Below are 13,505 nucleotides of genomic sequence, written 5' to 3'. Positions count from 1 at the left end.
TTTTTAAATTGGAGGAAAATTGCTTTACAATGTTGTGTTATTTTCTGCCATACAACAATGCAAATCAGCCATAATTATACATATATACCCTCCCTCTTGAACCTCCCTCCTCTCACCCTATTCTTACCCCTCTAGGTCGTAAGAGAGTACCAGGTTGGGCTCCTTGTGTTATATGGGAACTTCTCATCTATCTGTTTTACACATGATAGTGTATATATGTTGATACTACTTTCTCCATTCATCCCACTCTCTCCTCCCACTGTGTCTGCAAGTCCATTCTCTACATCTGCATCTCCATTTGTCCCCTGTAAATAAGTTCATCAATACCATTTTTCTAGATTCCATATATATGCACTAATGTATGATACTTGTTTTCCTCTTTCTGACTTCATTCTATATAACAGGCTGTAGGTTCATCCACCTCACTAAAACTGACTCAAATTTTATTATTTTTTATGATTGAGTAATAGTCCACTGATACATGTACCACGTCTTCTTTATCTGTTCATCTGTAGGTGGACGTCTAGGTTGCTTCCTCGGTTTTTCATAGATCCCCTTTATCAGGTTAAAGAAGTCCTTTTCTATTCCTACTTTGTTTATGTTTTTTTTTTTTCTTTTTCTTCCTTGGCCTTGCTGCATGGCTTGTGGGATCTTAGTTCCCTAATGAGGGATTGAATCTGTTCCTTCAGCAATGAAAACTTGGAGTCTTAGCCACTGTACCACCAGGGAATTCCTCCTGAAGTTTTCTTGTTTTTTTTTTTTAAGTTATGAATGGATGTTGGATCTTGTCAGATTATTTTTCTGCATCTATTGAGATGATTCATGACTTATTTTTTTAAATTTAAATTTATTTATTTTAATTGGAGGCTAATTACAATATTGTATTGGTTTTGCCATACATCAACATGAATCTGCCACAGCTGTACACGTGTTCCCCATCCTGAACCCCCCTCCCACCTCCCTCCCCGTACCATCCCTCTGGGTCATCCCAGTGTACCAGCCCCAAGCATCCTGTACCCTGTATCAAACCTGGACTGGTGATTTGTTTCTTATATGATATTATACATGTTTCAATGCCATTCTCCCAAATCATCCCACCCTCTCCCTCTCCCTCTCCCACAGAGTCCGAAAGACTGTTCTATACATCTGTGTCTCTTTTGCTGTCTCGCATACAGGGTTATCGTTACCATCTTTTTAAATTCAATATATATGCGTTAGTATACTGTATTGGTGTTTTTCTTTCTGGCATACTTCACTCTGTATAATTGGCTCCAGTTTCATCCATCTCGTTAGAATGGATTCAAATGTATTCTTTTTAATGGCTGAGTAACACTCCATTGTGTATATGTACCATAGCTTTCTTATCCATTCGTCTGCTGATGGGCATCTAGGTTGCTTCCATTTCTGAAAGTTGCCACTCTGTCCTAACAAGTCATTAGATCAACAGATGGAAAAATGAACTATTCTTGGATCTGTTAGAAGTAGGAGGGCAGAACAAACAGCTGCCCCAAGTTTGGGGAGACACACAGGCCAATACAGGGAGTCATGGCTTGCAGGAGCAGCAATGCAGGAGCAGCAACTCATGAGCAGAAACCAGTGTGGAACCAGTGCCTGGGTCAGAAAACCTGAATTATAATGGAATTGCTGGAGCCTCAGTGTGGGTAAACCTCAGAAAAACTCCAGGGGGACTTGGTCAGAGGGGAACCCTCACAGTATTGTGAGATTTACCTCCAGGAGCTCAACCAGGTTTCCACAGTAAATATCAGAGAAAAATTCTCTTATGTTTCTGGTAGAGGGGAGGGAAAAAGAACATTTTGAAATATATCAGAGTGCTTATTTTTTCTTAACAAAGTGTGCCCTCAGGGGAGATAGTTATGCAGAGCCCAACTGACCTGGGGAAAGGGAAATATCTAACACGGGCCCACTCTAGCCATCTTCTCCCACCTCAGGGGGCAGAAAAAACTGAGAAACTTGTGTGACGTTCACAGTCCATAAGCATAGGCTCGCTACAAGGCTGAGATCTAATCACAGGACTGTAGAGCACTTCCCTTCTCTCAGTACCTCACTACCACATTACTAAAAGCCTTTTCATATTAATAGCCGTTTCATTTACCTGGTTCATCATGTCTGGCTGTCAAGAAAAGAATTACCAGGCATGCCAAAAGGCAAAAATGAAAAACATAAAAAACAAACACAGCAATTTGAAGGAACAGACATGGTAGACGTTAGGATTATCAGACAGAGTTTAACACAACCATGATTAATATGTTAAGGGATCCAGTGCATAAAGTATTTCCATGCAAGAACAGATGGGCAGTGTAAGCAGAGAAATGGAAATCCTAAGAACCAAGAAGCAATGCTAAAGATAGAAAAGATTGTAGCAGAAATGAAGAATGCCTTTGGTGAGCTTATTAGTAGATGACACAGCTGAGGAAAGAATCTCTGAGCTAAGGAATATATCAGTAGAATCCTTGAAAAGCAAAGAGAACAAAGATTGAAAAAACCAACCAACATTCAAGGTCCGTGGGACAATTGTTAAAGGTCTAACATGCAGTTGACTGAACAGCATGGGTGTGAACTACAGTGGTTCACTTATGCACAGATTTTTTTCAGTAGTAAATATTGTAGTACTACATGATACAAGGTTGGTTGAATCTGCAGATGTGGAACGGCAAATACAGAGGAACCATGGATATGGAGGAATTGTGTCTATGGAGAGCCAACTATGAGCTGGCCAGTTTTCAACTGTGCAGAGGGTTGGTGTCCCTAACCCCCTGTGTTGTTGTTAAAGGGTCAACTGTTAACATACAATGAGAATACCAGGAGAGAGAAAGAAGAAATATGGGAAACAATAATGACTGAGGATTTCCTCAAATTAATGCCAGACACCAAACCACAGATAGAGGAAGCCTAGAGGACACCAAACAGGATTAAAAAACAAACAAAAAACAGCACAACTGTATTGAGGCATATAATATTCAAACTACAGAAAAATCAAAGATAAAATCCTGAAAGAAGCTAAAGGGAAGAAAACACCTTTCCCATAGAGGAACAAAGATAAGAATTATATCTGACTTCTCATAAACCATGCAAACAAGAAGACTGGAATGTTTAAAGAAAAAAACCACCAACCTAGAATTCTGTGAAATTATCTTCAAAAGTGAAGGAGATGCAAATATTTTTCTGGACAAATAAAAGTTGAAATTTGTCATCAGCAGAACTTCCTTGTAAGAAATGTTAAAAGAAGTTCTTCAGAGAGAAGGAAAATAATATAGATAAAAACTTGGATCTGTGTAAAGTAAGAAAGAGCATCAAAGAAAGAATAAGTGAAGGCAAAATAGTTTATTTTTCTTATTTCTGAATTGATATGACAGTGTATTCAAAATAATAATGTAACAATATATTTGATTATGTGTCTATGTAATATATGTAATATAAATGTGTTATATATATGCATATATACATATAAACATTTATTTGTGGAGGTCTATATATAAGTGGGTGACAGCAATGATACAAGGGACATAGTGGGCTATTTAGATATTACATATGTCCTGATTGATGCAATAGAAAGCTTATGAAGTATTTATAAATATTTAGATATTTTTATAGAGAAATACAGGTTTGACTACTACTTTGACAATGGGGGATACACACATATACATAGAATAGAGACTACAGAGGCTAAAGAAGAATTTCCAAAAATGATTAAGCAAAGAAACAAAAGAGCAATTTAACCAGATGAGTAAATGGAAGGACAGGAAAGAAGAAAACTCCAAGGTATAACTGTAGACATAAATAAAATGGTAATTAGGGAAATTTTAATATGGACTGGGTATTAGGGATGTTAAGGAATTGTTAATTTTATCAGATGTGATAGTATTATTGTAAGTAGACCTTACCTGCTAAATATTCAAGTATGAGGGAAATAATATGATGCCTGGAATTTGCTTTAAAATTCTCCAGTGGTGGTGGGGTTTGATTTAGGTCATACCTGAATGGTCTAGTGGTTTTCCCTACTTTCTTCAATTTCAGTCTGAATTTGGCAATAAGGAACTTATGATCTGAGCCACAGTCAGCTCCTGGTCTTGTTTTTGCTGACTGTATAGAGCTTCTCCATCTTTGGCTGCAAAGAATATAATCAATCTGATGTTGGTGTTGACCATCTGGTGATGTCCATGTGTAGAGTCTTCTCTTGTGTTGTTGGAAGAGGGTGTTTGCTATGACCAGTGCATTCTCTTAGCAAAATTCTGTTACCCTTTGCCCTGCTTCTTCCGTATTCCAAGGCCAAATTTGCCTGTTACTCCAGGTGTTTCTTGACTTCCTACTTTTGCATTCCAGTCCCCTATAATGAAAAGGACATCTTTTGGGGGTGTTAGTTCTAGAAGGTCTTATAGGTCTTCATAGAACTGTTCAACTTCAGCTTCTTCAGCGTTACTGGTTGGGGCAAGACTTGGATTATTGTCATACTGAATGGTTTCTCTTGGAAACGAACAGAGATCATTCTGTTGTTTTTGAGACTGCATCCAAGTACTGCATTTCAGACTCTTGTTGACCATAATGGCTACTCCATTTCTTCTAAGGAATTCCTGCCCACAGTAGTAGATATAATGGTCATCTGAGTTATATCACCCATTCTAGTCCATTTTAGTTTGCTGATGCCTAGAATGTTGATGTTTACCCTTGCCATCTCCTGTTTGACCACTTCCAATTTGCCTTGATTCATGGACCGAACATTCCAGGTTCCTATGCAATATTGCTCTTTACAGCATCGGACCTTGCTTCTATCACCAGTCACATCAACAATGGGTATTGTTTTTGCTTTGGCTCCATCCCTTCATTCTTTCTGGAGTTATTTCTCCACTGATCTCCAGTAGCATATTGGGCACCTACAGACATAGGAAGTTCCTCTTTCAGTATCCTATCATTTTACCTTTTCATACTGTTCATGGGGTTCTCGAGGCAAGAATACTGAAGTGGTTTGCCACTTCTCCAGTTGACCACATTCTGTCAGACCTTTCCACCATAACCTGCCTGTCTTGGGTGGCCCCATGGGCATGGCTTAGTTTCATTGAGTTAGACAATGCAGTGGTCCTAGTGTGTCCTAGTGGAAGTGAGAAATAGATTTAAGGGACTAGATCTGATAAACAGAGTGCCTGATGAACTGTGGACTGAAGTTCGTGACATTGTACAGGAGACAGGTATCAAGACCATCCCCATGGAAAAGAAATGCAAAAAAGCAAAATGGTTGTCTGGGGAGGCCTTACAAATAGCTATGAAAAGAAGAGAAGCAAAAAGCAAAGGAGAAAAGGAAGGATATAAGCGTCTGAATGCAGAGTTCCAAAGAATAGCAAGGAGAGATAAGAGAGCCTTCCTCAGCCATCAATGCAAAGAAATAGAGGAAAACAACAGAATGGGAAAGACTAGAGATCTCTTCAAGAAAATTAGAGATACCAAGGGAACATTTCATGCAAAGATGGGCACGATAAAGGACAGAAATGGTATGGACCTAACTGAAGCAGAAGATATTAAGAAGAGATGGCAAAAATACACAGAAGAACTGTACAAAGAAGAGCTTCATGACCTAGATAATCACGATGGTGTGATCACTCACCTAGAGCCAGACATCCTGGAATGTGAAGTCAAGTGGGCCTTAGGAAGCACCACTATGAACAAAGCTAGTGGAGGTGATGGAATTCCAGTTGAGCTATTTCAAATCCTGAAAGATGATGCTGTGAAAGTGCTGCACTCAATATGTCAGCACATTTGGAAAACTCAGCAGTGACCACAGGACTGGAAAAGGTCAGTTTTCATTCCAATCCCAAAGAAAGGCAATGCCAAAGAATGCTCAAACCACCGCACAATTGTATTCATCTTACATGCTAGTAAAGTAATGCTCAAAATGTTCCAAGACAGGCTTCAGCAATACATGAACCGTGAACTTCCAGATGTTCAAGCTGGTTTTAGAAAAGGCAGAGGAACCAGAGATCAAATTGCCAACATCTGCTGGATGATCAAGAAAGCAAAAGAGTTCCAGAAAAACATCTATTTCTGCTTTATTGACTATGCCAAAGCCTTTGACTGTGTGGATCACAATAAACTGTGGAAAATTCTTCAAGAGATGGGAATACCAGACCACATGATCTGCCTCTTGAGAAACCTATATGCAGGTCAGGAAGCAGCAGTTAGAACTGGACATGGAACAACAGACTCGTTCCAAATAGGAAAAGGAGTATGTCAAGGCTTTTTATTGTCACCCTGCTTATTCAACTTCTATGCAGAGTACATCATGAGAAACGCTGGGCTGGATGAAGCACAAGCTGGAATCAAGATTGCCGGGAGAAATATCAATAACGTCAGATATGCAGATGACACTACCCTTTTGGCAGAAAGTGAAGAGGAACTAAAAAGCCTCTTGATGAGAGTGAAAGAGGAGAGTGAAAATGTTGGCTTAAGGCTCAACATTCAGAAAACGAAGATCATGGCATCTGGTCCCATCACTTCATGGCAAATAGATGGGGAAACAGTGGAAACAGTGTCAGACTTTTATTTTTTTGGGCTCCAAAATCACTGCAGATGGTGACTGCAGCCATGAAATTAAAAGATGATTACTCCTTGGAAGAAAAGTTATGACCTACCTAGATAGCATATTCAAAAGCAGAGACATTACTTTGCCAACAAAGGTCCATCTAGTCAAGGCTATGGTTTTTCCAGCAGTCACGTATGGATGCGAGAGTTGGACTGTGAAGAAAGCTGAGTGCCGAAGAATTGATGCTTTTGAACTGTGGTGTTGGAGAAGACTCTTGAGAGTCCATTGGACTGCAAGGACAGCCAACCAGTCCATTCTAAAGGAGATCAGTCCTGGGATTTCTTTGGAAGGAATGATGCTAAAGCTGAAACTCCAGTACTTTGGCCACCTCATGAGAAGAGTTGACTCATTGGAAAAGACTCTGATGCTGGGAGGGATTGGGGGCAGGAGGAGAAGGGGACGACAGAGGATGAGATGGCTGGATGGCATCACCAACTCAATGGACATGAGTCTGAGTGAACTCTGGGAGTTGGTGATGGACAGGGAGGCCTGGCGTGCTGAGATTCATGGGGTCACAAAGAGTCGGACACAACTGAGCAACTGAACTGAACTGAGTGGTGGTGGGAAAAGTGAGAGTGGGAGGGAATAGGTAAAACAAGATCAGCCAAGTATTAATTTTTGAAACTGGTGGGTACATGGACATTCATGGATTTGTTGAACCTGAGTTGGACACAACTGAGAGACTTAACACTTTCACACTTTCAATTACATGTAGATATTTTTCAGTAGTAAAGACTATAGCATTATACTGTTGAGTTTTGTTGAATCCGGGCTTATCGTAATTGTATCATTCAGGGTTCTCCAGAGAAATAGGACCGCCAGGATTGATATCTGTCTCTCCATCTGTCATCTATCTGTATCTATAGATTTATTATGGGTACTGGTGCATGCAGTCCTGGAGGCTAAGCAGTCCCAAAGTCTGCCTCTGCAAGCTGAAGAACCAAGAAAAGCCAGCAGTGTAAGGAGTCCAAGTCCAAGGGCCTGAGAACTAGTAGCTCTGATGTTCAAGGGCAGGAAATGATGGACATCCCAGCTCAAGCAAGAGAGAATTCTGCCCTCTTTTGCTCTTTTGTTCAGTATGGCCTGATATGGATTGCATGATACCCACCCACCTTGGTGAGTGTGGAAGTCTACTCAGTTAACTGAATCAAATGCTAATCTAGCAACATCTTCACAGACAACAAGAAAAAATGTTTTTCCAGCTCTCTGGGCATCCCTTATCCAAGTCAAATTTGACACAAAATTAACCACCACAGTGGGTCCATACAACTGTCCCCAAAATTTCTCTTGAAAACTTGAATTTTACTATTGATGATAAATGCTGTCAGTTGTTTTTCTTGAAGTAACAGCCTCACTTTGTTCATTTTCCAGAAAATGTCTACCAACACTCACATCTGAATAACCTTGTCATCCTTTCAAAAAGAAGCGGCTTGTTAAGCTTGTAACTCAAGACAGTCGCACAAGATTTTTCTTGTGACAATCACTGTGTTTTGGTATTAGCAGAAATATTTCATATATCCAAAGGTTGAAATTTCTTAGATGAAATTGACTTTCTGTCTTTTGAGCTCTAAGTGAATGGTGGTGAATAATTAGTAGTAGCCTTTGAATTATGCTAATATCTCAGCAGTTTTATCTACCATTGTTTCTGTGTCAGTGCAAATGTCATCACAGGAAGAAAAAAAGTAAAAAACTTCCTAGAATTACTAAAGAAAAAGCTTTGACATGGATATTCTGAAAGAATCCTGAGGACTTCAGGGTTCACTTTGAGAACCACTGATGAAACTCAAAAGTGTGAAGCCAAGCTTTTTGAAGGCAAGGTCTGTACCTCTTCAGTAGGAGTCCAAATGCACATTGATCTAAATTCACACCAGAGGTATCTGTCCTCTTTTCCTAGGAGTTTGGAAATATTTTAACTTTAGCAAATATTCTAACTTTCTAGGATATTAATAGGTTACTGACAGTTATTGGTACACTGAATATTTGATGTTGTTATAATACTCAAATGGTAAAGAATCCACCTAAAATGCAGGAGACCCTTCGATCCCTGGGTCAGGCTGATCCCCTGGAGAAGGAAAAGGCAACCCTCTCCAGTATTCTTGCCTTGAGAATCCCATGGACAGAGAGGAGTCTGGTGGGCTGCAGTCCATGGGTTCACCAAGAGTTGGGCATGACTGAACAACTAACAGTTTCATTTTTTAAATACCATCCATCTTCTACATTTATAAGTTCCTAACCCAAAGTGACAAAATAACTTAAAGATTACTACTGTTGTTGAGGACCCTTGAGACAACTAAAGTTGAAGTTTTGTTATTTCTAGGAATGATTCTTATGAATCACTCCCAGTACAGAGACTTCAGAGCAATTTACAGAGCCAAAGTCATAAACTACTTAAGACAATGAGCCAGTGATATTTGGACTTACTAAAATGGCAACCCACTCCAGTATTCTTGCCTGGAGAATCCCAGGGAAGGAGGAGCGTGGTGGGCTGCCGTCTGTGGGGTCGCATAGAGTCGGACATGACTGAAATGACTTAGCATACATGCATGGATTGGAGAAGGAAATGGCAACCCACTCCAGCATTCTTGCCTGGAGAATCCCAGGGATAGAGGAGCCTGGTGGGCTGCCGTCTATGGGGTTGCACAGAGTCAGACACGACTGAAGCGACTTAGCAGCAGCAGGCTATTTTTGCTTCTTCCATCTTCTCTTCTCTCCTGTATTTCTTTCCTTATCCCATCCCTTCTATGTTTCATAAATTAATATAAAATTCAAAATGCTTTTTCATTACTTTCACTCAGATATTGTTCAGGAAGGACCTTTTCTACTTCACAGTTGTCAAGAACTAGTCTCTGCAGTGTAGATATTTGCAGGTAAGATATTGGAGAACAAAACTGGGGAATAGTGACATCAGATATCAGAAATGTGGAGAATAGTATAAAGAAGAATGGATTTGGAATCAGGGAATGTACATTTGAGGTTCAGCTTCTACCATGTCATTTTACTTATAAAATGAAGATAACCACCAACCCAACTCAATTCCAAGTTTACTCTTAGAGTTGTGAAGTTCAGTTTGGTTCAGTCGCTCAGTCATGTCCGACTCTGTGACCGCAGTACGCCAGGCCACCCTGTCTATCACCAACTGCCGGAGTCTTCCAAACCCATGTCCATTGAGATGGCCATCCAATCATCTCATCCTCTGTCGTCCCCTCCTCCTCCTGCCCTCAATCTTTCCCAGCATCAGGGTCTTTTCAAATGAGTCAGCTCTTTGCATCAGGTGGCCAAAATATTAGAGTTTCAGCCTCAACATCAGTCCATCCAGTGAACACCCAGAACTGATCTCCTTTAGGATAGACTGGTTGGATCTCCTTGCAGTCCAAGGGACTCTCAAGTTCAACACCACAGTTCAAAAGCATCAATTCTTCTGTGCTCAGCTTTCTTTATAGTCCAACTCTCACATCCATACATGACTACTGGAAAAACCATAGCCTTGACTAGACGGACCTTTGTTGTCAAAGTAATGTCTCTGCTTTTTAATATGCTATCTAGGTTGGTCACGACTTTCTTTCCAAGGAGTAAGCGTCTTTTAATTTCATGTCTGCAGTCACCATCTGCAGTGATTTTGGAGCCCCCCAAAATAAAGTGGGCCACTGTTTCCACTGTTTCCCCATCTATTTGCCATGAAGTGATGGAAATCATTATGCAAATAATATTCTATTTTATACCAATGTCTTTTGTAGAATAAGTACATTTCACTTAATAAAACTCTAGCACCTTCAGGAAGAAAATACCCTTTAGGCTCCAACAAACACTCTGGGTGTTTACTCATAGGTTTCTACTCATGAATCACTGCCATGTGAATTGCTCTTCCTGGGGACTTCCCTGCTTATGGAGAGTCTAATTCTTAGAATTTTGTTCCTGTTATCATTCCTCTTCTTTCCTTCAAATATATGAAATAGAGTCTTAGGAAATGTGATTTTTGTCTTGAAGACTATTAATGATGCAGTACCATAAGGATCTCATAAAAGTTTTTATACTTTTTCAATGTTGCATACTAGGATTAATTTTAGGTCTATTAGCATATTTAATTCCAGACCATGTTTCAGGTCCAGCAGTGGTTTCCCATCTATTTGCCATGAAGTAATGGGACCAGATGCCATGATCTTAGTTTTCCGAATGTTGAGCTTTAAGCCAACTTTTTCACTCTCCTCTTTCACTTTCATCAAGAGGCTTTTTAGTTCCTCTTCACTTTCTGCCATAAGGGTGGTGTCATCTGCATATGTGAGGTTATTGATAAAATATATAATAAAAATTAATAATTCTACCTGTCAATCCCTTTATTCCTTCAGGTTGAAAGTACTTATAACTTTACATATAGAAAATATAAATGATATAGAAAAAGAAAAATCTAAATTAACTAATAAAGATACAGGCATTAAAAAAGCATTAACCAGAAATTTTTATGGTAAGTACTACCTTTATTTTAAAAAGTTATACATGCTAGAAAAAAGCATAAATGATACATGTAAACAATTATTTACCAAATACTTATATTTTTCCTTGTAAAGGTGCAAATGATCTTTAAATGTAAACACAAATGTTGCCAAACATTTCTGTAGTGAGGGGAAGGAGAAAAAGATTATTCCTTTTGGTTGTGGTTAAAGTCTTATTCAAAGATTTTCCTGCAAAATACATTGAAAAAAACTGATCTATGAACACAATAACAAAATAACTTAAACCACTGTAATATGTATCTTTTTTTCCTTAAAAATGTTAGCTTTTTACCAGAAAGTGCAATTTGAGAGTAGTAGTAACAGTGGCTTTATAGTATGAGGATAATGATACATACTTTTTATAAAAGAACCAAGATTTTGTTAATAAAATGCCTCAAATGACTTTACACTCGTTAGCGTACTATTAGACGAACTGAAGAATTCATCCCCTTGAAGGCTATGATTACAGGTAAGCCTCAGCTTCAGCAGGCCTGAGCATCAAATGTAAATTGCATAACAGTATTCACTGCTGGGGAGAGGACATTTCTCCCTGCTGGTCCTTAGTAGCAATAAGAAATAGAAAGTAAAGTTGCTTCAGTCAGTAATGTTTCTGAGCAAAAACTCTTGCAGAGTTGCACATGATTCTACTGGGGGATTCTCAAGACAGTATAAGAGAATTGTACACTGTTTTGTAGAGGCACTGAGCAGAGCTCTAGATCTAGCAGAAACTCAATGAAAATATTTGAAAAAAAGACTTTAAATATAGTGGCAAACAAGTTTTAGATGGAAGGAAACAAGATGTGAGCTTCCACTGATGAGAACTTTGGCATCTGAGTCCTGGTTTTATTGATTTAATATTCCTTTTGAATTATCCTAGTTAAATGAGATGTTTCTTTTGTTTTTTAGATATTTCAAGTCTTCTGGTGCTTACTGCAAGAATGATGGCTAACTAATACACTTTGTATTCCTATCTTTGTCACTGGTACGTCTCTGTAAGTAGTGGAGTCTTGTGGATGGAGTGCTTAGAACTGACAACAAGATCACATATAGCCCTCTTCCCTTATTGGTGGTTTCAAACTTAGTATCTTAAAAATAAGGTTTTACTTTTTTTTTTTTTTTGTATTTTTTTTTCTTTTGATGGGAGGAAGTCTAAATCCAAAAACAGAAACAAAAAACCACCCCCAACAACAAAAATCCCATGATAAATTAAAACCGAAAATAAATATTTTTCTGCACACAACCGAAAATTATTGTGCAAAGGTGGCATCTTGCAGGTGAAGTACTTTCACTGGATTTGTATTTCCACATGTTGAGGCACCGGCAAAGAATAAGATTTGTTTAGTGTTTTCTAGAGCTGTACAAAGCTCCAAAGTCAAAGCGCTCCAGAATACAGAGGAAGATATACATGACCGTCTTCTATGTGTTCACCATATATGGGATTCACAATGTGTCATTTTTATAACTCCTACACCACCCCCGAGCCGACGGTAATTCATCCCACCGTACAACCTGCAAAGAAAGAAACACAATCAGATTTCCAATAGAAAAAAGCATTGTTTCTTCCATAACATAAATGTTAATAAAACACATTTCTTTGTCTACCACAACTAATATTTTTAGCTTTGTACATCTCTTCCAAAGATGAGGACCTGGAACTGAGCACTGGAAAGTAGCAGAATTATTTCAGACACTGACTAAATTCTCTGACCTACAGAATACTATTTTAAGAGAAGTGCCATATACACTTTTTGCCTTATAACTTTATAACTCTACATCTAGACTGACTTAATAACAATTATGCAGAATCACATATTCTACATTTTTGTGGTTAATTTTTACCCTAGCTATAATATTTCCCCATCTACATTTTCCTTTTGCCTAAGCTTCGGTTAGTTATTTTTATCCTTTTGTTCTGTATGGACTCTTAGAAGTCTTCTCAAAGCTTTATGGAAGAAAACTGGATATGATTATAAATAAAACTTTATAATCCCTCCACAGTTGGTCCTTAAGAATTTCATGAATATTACTTGGTCAAATACTACAAACATATATTAGTAATAGTTGCTGAGAAACAAGTCCTTCATAGGATCATGGTCAGAAAATGAGAAAGAAATTTGGCTCTCTTTCCAAATTATGCTTACTGTTTTGTTCACCTTTGTATCCCTAGGGTCTAGAACACTCAGTAAACCTTTACTTCATGAAGGAGGTTGTGAAAATGGGAGGTAGAAGCAAAGAGTGCGACAATGTATAAGTCTGACTTTAGTATTGTGACCACTGAGCCTTGCGGAGCATGAGAGAGATGCAGAATCCAAAGAATGTCATTCAGGTATCTGTCAAAGTGGTTTTCCCAGGGATGAAAGAACCCAGTAAACCTATGAGTTAAATCTTATAAACTAATGGAAAAAACCTGGGTGGGCAGTTACAGGTTC

The 13,505-nt window shown here is 38.7% G+C and overlaps 1 protein-coding gene across 6 annotated transcripts in view; it reads right to left on the bottom strand.

Annotated features, from left to right (window-relative positions):
* KLHL20 (kelch like family member 20) overlaps positions 11,038–13,505 on the bottom strand; it is a 66,918-nt gene continuing 64,450 nt past the window's right edge. For 5 of the 6 annotated variants that reach the window (XM_013970398.2, XM_013970396.2, XM_013970394.2 and 2 more), the window contains one exon: positions 11,041–12,585. In XM_013970398.2, coding sequence (XP_013825852.1) covers positions 12,501–12,585 — 85 coding nt within the window. In that variant the 3' untranslated portion in view covers positions 11,041–12,500. Of the gene's footprint in view, positions 12,586–13,505 lie in introns of all 6 variants that reach the window. The other variant, XM_005690887.3, reaches the window with a different exon arrangement.

This window comes from Capra hircus, chromosome 16 (assembly GCF_001704415.2).
Source record: "Capra hircus breed San Clemente chromosome 16, ASM170441v1, whole genome shotgun sequence".
NCBI classification, from domain to species: Eukaryota; Metazoa; Chordata; class Mammalia; order Artiodactyla; family Bovidae; genus Capra; species Capra hircus.
This window is presented reverse-complemented; position numbering and strand designations above follow the sequence as displayed.